The following is a 14,525-nucleotide window of genomic DNA, read 5'->3' as shown; positions in this document are numbered from 1 at the left end:
AGGCGGGACCGGGGGAGGGGGGGGCTGGGGCCTAGAGCCGGGCCTGTCGGTGTGGGTCAGTGGGATTGCGGCCGGCCGGGCCCGTGGGAGCCAGGGGGGCAAGGCTGGGGGGGCAGGGTACGATTCACGGCACTGGGGGGGGGGCAGGATGCGGGTGTGAGGCCGGGACAGTCCAATAGCCCCCCCCAGCACCAGACACATCCCCCCAAGTTCCTATGCAACCAGCTCAGCCCCATGGTTCAGTGGGGGGGGCAGCTTTAATCCTCCGCCCCTGGAGGACATGGGGGGGTCATCGCACCAGCTGGAGTAGAGGAGCTTTGGTCTAATTGGGGGCCTGGGGTCCCCTGGCAGGAAATCCCCGAGGGACCCCCACTTCCTCTAGGGGCTTGAATGGACACATGGCCCCTCCCCCGCTTTCTGCTTCCTTCCATCATGCCCCCCCCAGTCCCAAACCTCCCCCCCCAGGGGAAACGGCTCCGACCTCCCTCCGCCCATTTCCCTCCAGCGCGTGACGCCCGCGTGACTAGTGACAGGGAAATGGAAAAAATAAACACAGCCCAGCCCCCCCCCCCCCGCTCTACCGGTGCCCCTCACCCGCACCCCCAGCTCAGACCTGCCCTCCCAGCTCTGCCACAGTCCCGATTCGTTTTTACGAACCGCACGTGGCCCCTCTCCCAGCCCCGTTGACGCGCGTGTGTCATGGCCCCCGTACTGCGCTCTGGTCACGGAGCAGGGTGGCAAAGCGGGGGGGGGGGAGCACAACAGCAGGGGGGCTCTGGAGGGAGCCCCCGAAGGTCCCAGAGGAAGCCGGGGGATGATGAGGCTGCCCCACGCGGGCAGGGCCGGGGCACCAAGCGGGACGGGGCAGGAGGCGTCTTTCACGGGGGGGAACTGCCGGGAACGCGCCAGGGTCCGGGGGGAGCCGCCATCACCCAATCCCTGGGGGCCGCTCCAGGGAGATGGGGGGAGGGGGAATAGCCGGATGTGAGATTCAGGGGCCCTTCCCCCCCCCCCCCAGCGCCCTGCCCCCAGGGCTGGTCATCCATCCCCAGCGCTAATTGGCAGGCGCTCGTCTTGCATTAGCAGCGGGGCAGGGTGGGACCCGCTCCCCCCGCACTCAGCCCCAGAGGTCTGGGAGGGAGACGCCAGCCGGACGGACGGACGGACGGAGCCATGAAGGCGGCTCTGGGCTGGGCCCTGCTGGGCGCCCTGCTGGCTCTGCCGGCCGGTGAGTGGGTCAGGTCTCAGCTCCGGGCGCCTCAGGGGCTATGGGGGGGGCCACCGGCAGGGCTGGGGGGGCAGGGGCTGTAGGCAGGAGGGATGAGCACCAGGAGGGATGGGGGGCAGGAGTGAGGGGCCCCGGCAGGGCTGGGGGGCAGGAGTGAGGGGCCCTGGCAGGGCTCAGGGGCAGGGGCTGGAGTGAGGGGCCCTGGCAGGGCTGGGGGGCAGGGGCTGGGGGGCACCCGTAGGGCTGGGGGGGCGGGAGTGAGGGGCATCTCCAAGTCCCATTCACGGTTTCTTTGGCCAAGTGCCCCCAGGGCCGCTCCCTTTCCTTGGGGGGGGCTGCCCCCCGGTGGCCCCTCTCCCCATGAGCAGCCCCCACACCCGGCCGCCCGGGTTCACACCCTCTCCCGCCCACCAGGGGAGCCCTTGCGCTGTTACACCTGCCTCTTCCCCACCCTCGCGCCCCTGGACTGCCTGAAATTCGTCACCCCCTGCGCCCCGGCCCAGCGCTGCCTCTCCTCCGTCGCCATGGGACGCAGAGGTGAGTCTGCCCCGCCCCTGCCTGGGCCCAGGGTGGCTGCACTCTGAGGTGTGGACTCCTGCACCGGTGGAACTCCCTGCCACTGGATTTATCCACACAGCCCGGAGCCGGTGACTGGGGCCGCTGGGCTCAGGCAGCCAAGCTGGGGTTATGGGGCGAGGTTGGGGATCCCCGGTGAGGTGGGGGCTGGGCTGGGACGGGAGGGGAGGGAGCTGCTCTCATTTTCCGTCTCATCCCCCTCCCTCCCTCCCTCCCCCCCCAGGTGCGCTGGAGCTGGTGGTCCATGAGAAGAGCTGTGGGGAGGCCGCGCTGTGTGGGGCCCGGGGGACCCGCTGGCTGCTGGGGGCCAATTTCACCTACTCCACCACCTGCTGCTCCAGTGACCTGTGTAACCGGGGCGGTAGGCTGACCTGGGGAGTGCTGGGGGTCACTCTGCCCCTCGCCCTGCTGCTCTGAGCCCCCGAGCCCCACCCCACATCTGCCTGGGGCCCCAGTCCCTGACGCAGCTCAGAGACCTCCCACCTCAGGCGCTCCGGACCTGCGACCTTCTCCCCCTCTGAAACTTCCCCGTAGCTTCCCACCTGTTCCCCCAGGACCGTCCCCCATTGTCCAGCTGAGAGAGACATGCCCCTCCCCCCACTGCCTGGGGCTCTGCCCCCCTGGAATCCGTTGGGAGCCTCCCTCCCCCCATCACCTGGTTCAACTGGAAAACTCCTCCCAGTTTGCTTCCCCCCCCCCCCCCGCTTCGCCCTTGAAAACCCTCAATTGTTCCCCACCAGGACCCTGACCCCCCTGCCGCCCCCCGAGATCTGTTCTGCCCCTGGAAATAAAGAGTTAAAAGCTGCCCCAGGGGGGTGACTGATTGGAGTTAAGGGGGGACAGAAACTAGGGAAACTAGGGAGGGGGTTACAGAGTATCGGAATTGGTGGGTGCGGTGGGATCCAAGTGTGTGACAGTTTCAAGGCTCCCCCTGGTGGGTAGAAACCAGTGACGCAGGGATCCCAGCCAGGGCCTGCCCGCCCCCTAGCACTAGTCATGTGACCAGAGCCGGCCGAGGGCTCCGCCTCCTTCAGCCACCCGAGGACACGCTCCCGGCTCAGGACTTCGCCAAAGGGAGTTTGAAAGGTTTATTTACTAGGTTACATATCTCCGCGACAATCCCCCCCCCCCAAACCACATACAGCCCCCCCAGAATCAGCCCCCCCTTCCTCCGGGCGCACAGCCCCCATGCTCGGGGGGGCCCCGCTGGCCCCCCAGGGCTATTTCAGGGCTTTGGCCACCTGCTCGTAGGCCAGCTCGATCTCCTCGGCGTCGGGGCAGGTGCTGGCGAACTCCTCGCGGTCGTAGGCGTTTCGCAGGTACCGCTGCACCCCCTGCAGCTCCGCCGGGATCGTGAAGCCCCGGTACTTCTTACACACCACCTGGGGGGCACACGGGGGCGGGGCGCTGGGATCAACCGCCGTGGCCCCAGCCCAACCCACGGCCAGACCCACGGTCCCACCCACGGCACCACCCACGGCCCTGTAGCAAACACACAGCCTGACCCACAGCCTGACCCATGGCCCTATAGCAAACCCGCAACCCGACCCACCGCCCTATAGCAAACCCACAGCCTGACCCATGGCCCTATAGCAAACCCGCAACCCGACCCACCGCCCTATAGCAAACCCACAGCCCCACGGCCCTATAGCAAACTCACAGCCTGACCCATGGACCCACAGCCTGACCCATGGCCCTATAGCAAACCCGCAACCCAACCCACCGCCCTATAGCAAACCCGCAACCCGACCCATGGCCCTATAGCAAACTCACAGCCTGACCCACGGCCCCACCCATGGCCCTGTAGCAAACCCACAGCCTGACCCACAGCCCTATTGAAACCCACAGCCTGACCTATGGCCCCACCTGAGGCCCTATAGCAAACCCACAACCTGACCCATGGCCTGCCTTTTGGCCCGACCCACGGCTCAACCACGACCCTGGAACCAAACCCACAGCCACACAGCTAAATCTCTGTACTGAGCCACCCCCCTATAGCGAGACCCCCCCCTCCCCGGCGCCATTTGCCAGCCCTGCCCCTCGCGCTCTCGCCCGCTGGTTCGGAGCCAGCAGCTGGACCCCGGAGAGATGAAAACACAAAAGCAACCCCAGGCGGAGACGAGGGCAGAGCGCGAGGGACGGGGGAGCGAAGCCCAAGAGGGGCCGGAAGAAGGACGGACCCGGGGGGAGGAGGGGGGGGCCAAGGCCGAGCCCCGCCCCACGGTGCAGCCCCCTAGCGCCTCATTGGGCCAGCCCCCTGCTAGCCCCGCCCCCTACAGCCAGGCCCTGAAGCTGTGGGAGTAGCAGTGAGCGGTGCCCCCTGGTGGCTGGCCCCGCCCCCTGCAGCCCAGCCCCACCTGCAGCAGCCTGGCCCCACCCCCTGCAACCCAGCCCCCGGGCCATGAGAGTGGCGCCCCCTGGTGGCTGGCCCTGGGGCCAAGGGAGCGGCTGTGAGTGGCGCCCCCTGGTGGCTGGCCCTGGGGCCAAGGGAGAGGTTGTGAGTGGTGTCCCCTAGTGGCTGGCCCCGCCCCCTGCAGCCCAGCCCCACCCACAGCAGCCTGGCCCCACCCTCTGCAGCCCAGCCCTGGGGCCATGGGAGGGGCTGTGAGTGGCGCCCCCTGGTGGCTGGCCCCGCCCCCTGCGGCCCGGCCCCGCCCCCGGCTACCTGCACGATGTGCAGCTTGGGCAGCAGGTTGCAGTCGGCCAGCGTCAGCTCGTCCCCGTCCAGGAACTTGCGCTGGGAGCGGCTCTCGTCCTCGGCGCTCGTCTCGTCCACCTCCTCCGGCAGCGGCGCCATCAGGTAATTGTCCAGCACCTTCAGCGCCTTCAGCAGCCCCTTCTCCAGCGCTGCGGGGGGCCAATCACAGTCGCCCGCCGACGGGGGACGGCCAATCCGACGAGGGGGGGTGGGGAGAGAGGGAGAGGTGGCCAATGAGGAGAGAGGGAGGCGGCCAATGGGAAGGAAGGCTCGTCGGAATGGGGCAGCCAATGGGAAGCCAGGGCGTGGCAGCCAGCCAATCACAAGAGGGCGCATCAAGGAGCATCAAGACAAGAGTGGAAACAGCCAGCGATAGGCAGAGTCACAGCCAATGAGAATCTAGTGCAGGGTGGGAGGAACCAATCGGAATAGAGGAGCCTGGAGACAGCCAATGAAATTCAAGGCAAGATCAGAGGGATCCAAGGGCCAGCCAATGAGAACCAAGGGGAGATAGGAGCGACCAATGAGGAAGAGACAGGGATTGCGGCTACCAAGGGAAGGAGCCAATGAGACGGAGGGTGGAACACAATGGGCAGCCAATGAGTGGACAGAGCTAGAACCAAGGGGAGCAGAGGCCCAACCAATCAGAGCCAAGAGGAGACAGAGACCGCCAAGGGAGGGAGCCAATGAGAAATGGGGAGTTAACCCGGCTGATGGCAAGGGCCCGGCCAAGAGAATGAGTCAATGGGAATGAGGGGGCGGGGACTGAGCGGTGGCCAATGGCAACAAAGTAGAGCCAGCTGTGGCAGCCAATGAGATCAGAGGGATCCCCCCCCCCCGGGATTCCCTTCACCCATCCCCCACCCCCTGGGATTCCCCACCCCCAGGGATTCCCCCCCTCACCGGGGTCCTGGGCCGGGTTCGAGTTCTTGATGTAGGCGGAGAACTTGGCGAAAACGTCCAGCCCGGCCGTGTTGGACTCGGGGTTGCGGGCGGCCAACCTGGGGTACCTGGGGGGGCAGAGACACACATGTAGGGGGCTTCCCTTATTATCCACCCCCAGGCTGCCCCTGTCCCCCCCCGGGCCTCCCCTCCAGCCTCCCCCACCTGCTCAGTGTAGCTACCTTCCGCGCCCCCCAAAACATAAACACCCCCCTGAGAGCCCCTCCCTGGAGTGACCAGACCCAGGCCAGGGAAGGGGTGGGCGGAGCTACCGGCTAGGCATGGACTTAGTGCTTCCCCTGCGACCAGGGGAACTCCCCGCCACATGACAGCGGGCCCATGCAGCACCCGTAGCCTCCCTCTCCCCACACACCCCCCCCAGCCCCCCCACGTGGCACGTACTTGGGCGGGCACAGCACCTCCTCCAGGAACTCCTCGATCTTGTTGGTGTCGGTACGAACCTCGTTCCCGTACATCAGGAACGGGAGCTGCCCGCCTGGGCACAGCTTCTGAACCGTCTCAGTCCTCCTGCAAGGAAAGGGGGGGGTGAGAGGCACTGGTGGGGCAGGAGCTGTGGGGTGGGAGTGAGAGGCACTGGCAGGGCTGGGGGAGAGGCAGGGGCTGAGGGGCAGGAGTGAGGGGAACCAGTAGGGCTGGGGGGTCAGGACTGGGGCGCGTGGCTGGGGGGCAGAGGGAGGGGCACCGGCAGGGCGGGGGGGGGCAGCGGGTCAGAGGGGGGGGCACCGGCAGGGCGGGGGGGCAGCGGGTCAGAGGGGGGGGCACCGGCAGGGCGGGGGGGGCAGCAGGTCAGAGGGAGGGGCACCGGCAGGGCAGGGGGGGCAGCGGGTCAGAGGGAGGGACACCGGCAGGGCGGGGGGGGCAGCGGGTCAGAGGGGGGGCACGAGCAGGGCAGGGGGGCAGCGGGTCGGGGGGGGGCACCGGCAGGGCAGGGGGGGCAGCGGGTCAGAGGGGGGGCACCGGCAGGGCGGGGGGGGCAGGCGGGTCAGAGGGAGGGGGCACCGGCAGGGCGGGGGGGGGCAGCGGGTCGGGGGGGGGCACCAGCAGGGCGGGGGGGCAGCGGGTCAGAGGGGGGGCACCGGCAGGGCGGGGGGGGCAGCAGGTCGGGGGGGGCACCGGCAGGGCGGGGGGGGCAGCGGGTCAGAAGGGGGGGGCACCGGCAGGGCGGGGGGGGGCAGCGGGGTCGGGAGGGGCACCGGCAGGGCGGGGGGGGCAGCGGGTCAGAGGGGGGGGCACCGGCAGGGCGGGGGGGGCAGCGGGTCAGAAGGGGGGGGCACTGGCAGGGCGGGGGGGGGGGCAGCGGGTCAGAAGGGGGGGCACTGGCAGGGCGGGGGGGCAGCAGGTCAGAGGGGGGGGCACCGGCAGGGCGGGGGGGGCAGCGGGTCGGGGGGGGGGCACCGGCAGGGCGGGGGGGGGCAGCGGGTCAGAGGGGGGGGCACCGGCAGGGCGGGGGGGGGCAGCGGGTCGGGGGGGGGCACCGGCAGGGCGGGGGGGCCCAGGGGGCCGAGGGGGGGGCACCGGCAGGGCGGGGGGGCCCAGGGGGCCGAGGGGGGGGCACCGGCAGGGTGGGGGGGGGGCCGGGGGGGCCGAGGGGCCCGGGCCGCGTCTCACCCACCGTTTGGTGTCCACCGTGGTGACGTTGAAGGTGACCCCTTTGAGCCAGAGCACCATGAAGAGCCGCTGGGAGAAGGGGCAGTTCCCGATCTTGGCCCCGTCGCTGCCAGCCTGGGGCACAGAGCAGAGGGGGACTCAGCCGCCGCCCCCCTTACCCCGCCCCCCCTAGGCCGGGGGGGGGGGGGGAACAGGAGCATCCCGCGCAGGCCAGTCCCCAGAGCGCCCACCCGCCCCCCCTGTCCAGCCCCGACGCTGCCTCCCCCCACGGGGCGGGCGAGCGCCCCTCTCCCAGATCATCTGGGCTGCAGTCCCAGCTGCTGCCACCAGGAGGCGCCCGCCCTGCTGCGCCTGCAATGGGGTGGGGGGGGCAGTACCAGGCCTGCCCGCCCGCCGCTAGGCTCTGCCCTATGGGGTGTGGGGGCCATACCAGGCCTGCCCACCAGAGGGCGCGGTGGAGGACTCCCATTGTACAACCCCTCTCCGCCCCCCACCCTCACCCTGGGGCCGTGCCCCTGCCCCCCACATCGCTCCCCCCCCCGACTGACAGCCAATGCTTTGGAGGGTTTGTGGGGGTGAGCTGCCCAGGTGGGGAATGGGGGGGAAGGAAAGGGGAGGGGCCTGTGGGGTGAGGTGAGGGGGCAGGGTGGTGGTGGGGGGAAGGGGTTGTCTGTGGGGGGTCAGGGGAGGACAGGTGTCTAGGGCAGCAGAGGAGGGGGTGGCTGGGGGGGGGACCAGGGAATGGGGACGGGGAAGAGGGGTGTCTGTGGGGGGCAGCAGAGGACAGGTGTCTGGGGGGCAGCAGAGGAGGGGGTGTCTGTGGGGGGCAGGAGAGGACAGGTGTCTGGGGGGCAGCAGAGGAGGGGGTGTCTGCCACGGGGTGGGGGGACTGGGAGGTTTGGGGGCCGGTAGCAGTGTGAGGTTCAGGCCAGAAGGGGGGCAGATCTCTGGCTGTTGGGGGGCCCACACAAGGGTTAATGCTCCCCCCAACGCCGGGGGTCCCAGGTCCCCCAGCTCCCCAGCCAGCCTCTGCCGCCTGTTGCCAACACCCACCAGCCCTACAGCTGGAGAGACACCCGGCCACCAGCCCCCTCCCCCAGCCAGCACCGGTTGCTAGGCAACAGCTTCACACCCGCCCTTGCTCTCTCCACCCCCAAGGAACCGGACACCTCCCGTTGCCGTGGAGACGACACACCTCCTGGCAGCTGTTTCCAGGGCCACGCCCCTGCAACAGGTGGCTGCAGTGACACAACTTCTCCCCGCCCCCGCCCCACAGCTCTGGTAGCAGCTCACACCCATGCCCAGGTGACAGGTGCCAAGGGCTGACGGGCAAACAACACCCCGCCCAGCGCTGGCAGGGAGGGACACCCGCAGGCAGACCCCGGGAATCTGGACCCCCTGGGTTCTCCCCGGCTCTGGGAGGGTAGTGGGGCCTAGTGGTTAGAGCGGGGGGGGGGGGGCTGGGCACCAAGGTTCTATTTTTGGGGTGACCACCTATCTCCGACCACAGGCCTCTAGGGGCTGGCAGGGGCTGCGGGTCGGGAGGGGCACCAGCTGTGTTTCCTATGCCCTCTACTGCAATGAGCTGCCGCGATTCCTCGTTAACTACCCCCTCGCTTCTCCCCCCCATGGGTCCAAGGCCCCTCTATTCACCCTTGAGAATGCCTGCCCCCCCCCATTTGTCCTAACCCCTCCTGGGCCGACACCCTGATCCCTACCCTGCCTGACACTGTCCAAAGCCAAAAATCGGGGGCCTCACCCCATAGCACCTGCCCTCGGGCCTCCTACCCCCCCCCCCCCGGGAGAAATTCCAACCCTGGTGACTCAAGACGGTTTATAGGGAGACTCGCCCTTCCCAGAAACATTTCGGGCCCAGCAGTGCCGGGGAAACACTGAGTCAACCCACCCCAGGGCAGCTCTTTACTGCTGTGTGGTGGGGGCCCGTTTACCCCCCTTCTCCAGGGGGATGTTGCCTTGGGGTCTAATAGCTTCTTCCAGCGGCCCACCCCCCCGCCTCCCCCGCCATGGGTCAAATGGTTCCTTCTGCTCACGTCAGCCCCCCCACCCCCACCCCTACCCCCCGCCTCTGACTTTAGATAAACTATTGAGCTGGGATCCCCCACCTGCCCATGGGGAAACTGAGGCACAGCACGATGAAGTGACTTGCCCAGGGTGCCCCCCTCCAAAGATGGGGGGAGAAACCCACAGAGTCCCAACTGCCTCCCCCCTGCTCTAACCACTAGTCCCCACTCCTCTTCCAGAGCCAGGGAGACCCAGGAGTCCTGGCTCCCAGCCCCTCCCCCGGAGCTGACCTGGCCCAACCTCGCTCCCCTCCCCCAGCCGAATCCTGTTCTGCCAAAGCTGAACTCACGTTCCAGGTCCCGGTGCCGCGCCCCAGGGAGGGGTGAGCCCGGCCCACAGAAACCCTGTTTGGGTTTTCAACAAAGCAGATCTGGTGCCTCCCCCAGGGGAAAAGTACAGGCCGCAAGGCCGGGGGGATGGGGTATACCTGTGCACAGGGCCCGGGCTCCCAGCCCCCCCACTCTAACCACTACCCCCCACTTCCTTCCCAGAGCCAAGGAGAGAACCCAGGAGACCTGGGGCCCCCTCCAAGAGCCACAGAGGGAACCCCAAAGTCCTGGCTCCCCGGCTCTACCCACTAGGCCTCACTCCCCTCCCAGAGCGGGTTCCTGTCCCAGCCCCGCCTTAAGCCAGCGCATCTCCAGCAGCAAACTGCCGGCAACACAGCACTGTAACCCGACAAGCCAACCACAGCAGCCTCCCACACACCCGGCCACGCCCACACGCACCCCCGAGGGAGGGCACCCGCTGGGGAAAACACAGGGCCCAGAAATCCCCCTCTTGCTATTCAGAGATAGAGCCAGAGTGGGAGGGTGGGGCAGAGAGCGAGGAGAAAGAAAGAAAGAAAGAAGAAAGAAAGAAAGAAAGAAAGAAAGAAAGAAAGAAAGAAAGAAAGAAAGAAAGAAAGAAAGAAAGAAAGAAAGAAAGAAAGAGAAGAATTAACCATGTCCCCAATATGACGTGTTTCAAGACCAATTCGGCGCAATTTCTGAACCGATTTAGGTGTTCTGGGGCCGTCTGGATGCTTTTGAAGCCCTAATCATGGTAGAGTTACACGAGAGTTTAGGGTTTTTTTTGTTCACTCGGCTTGCCTACACTTGAAAGAGCGTCTCTGTTGCTACACTTGGAAGAGCATGTCTATAGCTGCTGAAACAAAAGCCAGGACTATGCAGCACTTTAAAGATGAACAAGATGGTTTATTAGGTGATGAGCTTTCGTGGGCCAGACCCACTTCCTCAGATCAAATAGTGGAAGAAAAAAAACCAGCTAATAGCTGCTGTGAGATTTGAACTGAAAACCTTCAACTAGACCCGAAATGCCTTTCACATCCCTGAGAACTGGCACGTTTCTGGCCCGAATGGGGGGGGGGGGGGGAGTAAAAATTGGTTTGCCACCCGGAAATCCGACCAACACACAAAATGTGATGTGGATCAAAACATCGGGTTCGTTTCCGTGTGTTTCATTGTGCGTTCCCAGGCAACACCCGAAAAGGTTTTAGTCCCAGAATGGCCCAAAAATGGGATGGTGCATAACTTTTTCAAAACTTTTTCCCCGTTAATTTTTACACTCCGGAGCCAAACCATTGCTGATATCGACACTTCCTCAACGGAATTTTTGGGGCTGAGAAACTAGCTGTTTTCTCCCCCTCGACGAAAAAATATTTGAGGAAGAGAATTCCCGGCCTGTTCTCCGGCATCCTCTGTCCTTATGGGAGTAAGGAATAACTCCACATTCGAGGGAAGGTTCATCCAGAACTCTCATTAGCCCCACAGCGAGTTGAAATTTTTCTACAAACTTATGTGTGTCAAAAAAAGCATCGCTGTTGGCCAAAGATCGCTGGGTTTGCCAAAGTTCTGTTGCTACGTTTTCAAAATAAAACACAGACGCACGCAAATTCCACTTTCCCCATTCAAACCGGCCTTTGGCTGGAGCTGAAGGACTTTTTCAAAAAAGGGGGGAAAGAGGAAGACATTTAAATTGACCTAAATCGACCAAAAACGTTGGTTTTTTTGTCAAGTCCTGGGGAGTGGAATTTGCCGCTTTTGAGCCCTAAAACTTTTTCAAAAGTTTGGCAGCCCAGGGAAACCAGGTTGATGCAACCTCCTCTGGCTGGACAGGTGGAAATTTCAAATCAGGTTAGAAGCCTCTCAAAGACGTTTGTAGCAGACTAGAATGAAACCGACCAAGAATTAAGGCCTAGAAAGGACTGGAAGTCGAAACTAGATGAAGCCGGATAGGAAATTCGGCGTAACTTTCAACTGGGAGAGGAATTAACCCTGGCTAAAGGGCATGGGGAGGAAGGTGAGTTTTTAACTCGTGATGGGGGAGTTATTTCAAAGACCTGACCAGGTTTGGGGAGGAAGCCATGCAGGGCAGAGCTAGGCCCGTGTCAAAGGGATGCTAGCTGGTCACAAGGATCCTGAAATTTCGGAATTTCCCAGCATTCTTTTCCCGCTCGCGGCCGGGAATGGAAAAACCAGGCTCAGTGGATGGAGAAAGTGAAGGGCGAGGCATTAGATCTAAGGGCGGTTGTGTGTGGCTCCGGCCAGAGGCAAACAAAACACACCCAGGGAGGGAATGCAAAGTCCCCAGCACAGGAGACGGGCCGACTTTGCATCCGATGCTAAATTTAGCTTTGCGGGCCCTGACTTTCCCGCCTAGGCCGGCGGAACATCTGACGGCGAACGAGGCTTTGAAAAGGGATGGCAGGGCGCTCCCCCCAGATGGGGACGGCAGGCAGGAATCCAGGGGGCGGGCAGGCCCCCGAAAGCCAGACGGGGTTTGAAGGCCCGGTGGGGGGCCAGGTTTCGTTTTCGAGCCGCGCCGGAGGGGGAGGAAGCGGGCCCGAAAAAGAGAGAAGTCGGGTGCAGACTTTTGAACGCGTCGGCCCCAGCGGGCGGCGGAAGGGCCGCGAACGCGTGGGCCCGGCGGGGGCAACCCCAGTGCCGTTTTCTACCCCCCACCCCCCCCAATAAAGTTGCTCCCTGAAAGGGTCACGGTGGAGGACCCAGCCCCAAAGATGCAGCGGCTCCACCGGGAAGGGGGGAGGGGGATGGAAAGGCGGGGCCCACACAGGGCGGCAGAGAAAAAAGGGGGCAAGGAAGAGATGGGGAAAAAGCCGGGAGGGGCGGAGAAAGGGGCGAGAAAGGGGGTGAAAGGAAGGAGGAGAGTGGGGTGTGAAAAGAGAGAAAGCCGGGGAGGGGGGTGAGATGGAGGGTGGGAAAGGAGTGAAAGAGGCAGGAGCAGAGGGGGGGTGTGACCGGGAGGAAAGAGGGGTGTGAAAGGCAGCAGCGGAGGGTGTGAAAAGCGGGGGCACTGGAGTGTGAAAAGCGTGGGGGAGGGGGGAGAAAGGAGGGGTGCACAGAGGGGCAGGGAAGAGGGGGGCGAGGAGGGGCATTGACCCCCTCCCCAGACAATAACTCTGTCCCCTTCCCTGCTCCCCCTCTCCCCAGCCCTGCCCCCCACCCCGGAGGAGCGATCCACGGGGGCTGGGAGCGGTGGGGGCTCCCCTCCCCTCTTCTTTTCCGGACTTTCACTCTACTCCCCCCCCCCCCGGCCTCCCGCGGCGGGTGCGCCGGGACCCAATGCGGAGTGACTCCGGAGTCGCCCCCCCCTTACCTTGACGAATAGCTCCACCTGCGGCTGTTCCTCCGCCATGGCCCGGGACAGGCGGGGGCCGGGGACCCGCGGGGGGGGCTAGAAACGGACAAATCCCCCCGCTCCGCGGCGCGGGTGCGTTTCAAGGCTCCCCCACGGGGCGGGCAACGGGGGGGGGGGGCGCGACTCGCCCCCACTTCGCTTCGGAGTCTGCGGGCAACTCGCCTTCCCTCGCGGAGCCGATTCGGAGCGTCGGCTCCTGCCCGCGGCCCCACCCAGGAAGAGGGGGAGGGAGGGTGAGTCACCGGGAGGGGGCAGAGCGAGGGGCGGGGTGGGCCGGGGGGGGCGGGAATCCCTCCTGCCGGCCCTGCCCCCTCCCCCTCCACTGCCCCCGCCCCCTTTCCCTGCCCCATTGACCCCTCCCTCCAACCCCCCATTTCCCTTGTTCCTTTCCCCCCCCCCCCCCCCGCTCTCCTGCCCCCCAGACTTCCCTTGTTTCTCCCTTGCCCCTTCCCTTCTCGGCCCGCCCCCACCCCAGCCCCCTTCCTTCCGCCTGTCTCCTTCCCTCGCTCCCCCCGCCCTGCCCCATTCCCCTTCGCCTTCCCTCCTCCCTCCCCCCCCCACCCCGCATCCCCGCTTCCCCTTGACTCTGCCCTCAGCTCCGGCCTCCCTCCCTCCTTCCCCTTGACTCTGCCCTCAGCTCCGGCCTCCCTCCCTCCTTCCCCTTGACTCTGCCCTCAGTTCCGGCCTCCCTCCCTCCTTCCCTTGACTCCGCCCTCAGCACCGGCCTCCCTCCTCCTTCCCCTTCACTCCGCCCTCAGCTCCGGCCTCCCTCCCTCCTTCCACTTGACTCTGCCCTCAGCACCAGCCTCCCTCCCTCCCTCCTTCCCCTTGACTCTGGCCCTCAGCTCCGGCCTCCCTCCCTCCTTCCCCTTGACTCTGCCCTCAGCTCCGGCCTCCCTCCCTCCCTCCTTCCCCTTGACTCTGCCCTCAGCTCCGGCCTCCCTCCCTCCCTCCTTCCCCTTGACTCTGCCCTCAGCTCCGGCCTCCCTCCCTCCTTCCCCTTGACTCTGCCCTCAGCTCCGGCCTCCCTCCCTCCTTCCCCTTGACTCTGCCCTCAGCTCCGGCCTCCCTCCCTCCTTCCCTTGACTCTGCCCTCAGCACCGGCCTCCTCCCTCCTTCCCCTTGACTCTGCCCTCAGCTCCGGCCTCCCTCCCTCCTTCCCCTTCACTCCGCCCTCAGCTCCGGCCTCCCTCCCTCCTTCCCCTTGACTCTGCCCTCAGCACCGGCCTCCCTCCCTCCTTCCCCTTGACTCTGCCCTCAGCTCCGGCCTCCCTCCCTCCTTCCCCTTGACTCTGCCCTCAGCTCCGGCCTCCCTCCCTCCTTCCCCTTGACTCTGCCCTCAGCTCCGGCCTCCCTCCCTCCTTCCCCTTGACTCTGCCCTCAGCTCCGGCCTCCCTCCCTCCTTCCCCTTGACTCTGCCCTCAGCTCCGGCCTCCCTCCCTCCTTCCCCTTGACTCTGCCCTCAGCTCCGGCCTCCCTCCCTCCTTCCCCTTGACTCCGCCCTCAGCGCCGGCCTCCCTCCCTCCTTCCCCTTGACTCTGCCCTCAGCTCCGGCCTCCCTCCCTCCTTCCCCTTGACTCTGCCCTCAGCACCGGCCTCCCTCCCTCCTTCCCCTTGACTCTGCCCTCAGCTCCGGCCTCCCTCCCTCCTTCCCCTTGACTCTGCCCTCAGCTCCGGCCTCCTTCCCCTTGACTCTGCCCTAAGCGCCGG

General features: G+C 66.0%; 1 protein-coding gene and 1 long non-coding RNA gene across 2 annotated transcripts; one reads left to right on the top strand and one right to left on the bottom strand.

Moving 5' to 3' along the window:
* The first annotated feature begins 1,071 nt into the window (after window positions 1-1,071).
* On the top strand, window positions 1,072-2,584 carry LOC142825968 (uncharacterized). The gene is made up of 3 exons (XR_012900260.1): window positions 1,072-1,228; window positions 1,643-1,765; window positions 2,028-2,584. It is a non-coding gene; the product is annotated as an uncharacterized LOC142825968 (long non-coding RNA).
* Window positions 2,585-2,875: 291 nt separating this feature from the next.
* Window positions 2,876-13,040, bottom strand: CLIC1 (chloride intracellular channel 1). Its single transcript, XM_075918317.1, has 6 exons — window positions 12,774-13,040; window positions 7,078-7,187; window positions 5,847-5,972; window positions 5,406-5,512; window positions 4,470-4,651; window positions 2,876-3,186 (listed from the first exon to the last, which is right to left on the bottom strand). The coding sequence occupies exons 1-6, from the start codon at window positions 12,810-12,812 to the stop codon at window positions 3,025-3,027; spliced, it is 726 nt and encodes a 241-aa protein (XP_075774432.1). The 5' UTR covers window positions 12,813-13,040; the 3' UTR covers window positions 2,876-3,024.
* Between the last annotated feature and the right edge of the window lie 1,485 nt (window positions 13,041-14,525).

The sequence above is a fragment of the Pelodiscus sinensis genome, unplaced genomic scaffold (genome assembly GCF_049634645.1).
Source record: "Pelodiscus sinensis isolate JC-2024 unplaced genomic scaffold, ASM4963464v1 ctg87, whole genome shotgun sequence".
Taxonomy (NCBI): Eukaryota; Metazoa; Chordata; order Testudines; family Trionychidae; genus Pelodiscus; species Pelodiscus sinensis.
The sequence above is the reverse complement of the archived record's forward strand: the minus strand, read 5'-3'. Positions and strand labels throughout refer to the sequence as shown.

Excerpts from the sequence above, each read along its gene's own strand:
- CLIC1 (XM_075918317.1), bottom strand. The coding sequence starts at position 12,812 with ATGGCGGAGGAACAGCCGCAGGTGGAGCTATTCGTCAAG. Across the intron at positions 5,973-7,077 it reads ACCACGGTGGACACCAAACG|GAGGACTGAGACGGTTCAGA; the intron begins GTGGGTGAGACG and ends CTTTCCTTGCAG. Across the intron at positions 5,513-5,846 it reads GAGGTGCTGTGCCCGCCCAA|GTACCCCAGGTTGGCCGCCC; the intron begins GTACGTGCCACG and ends CTGCCCCCCCAG.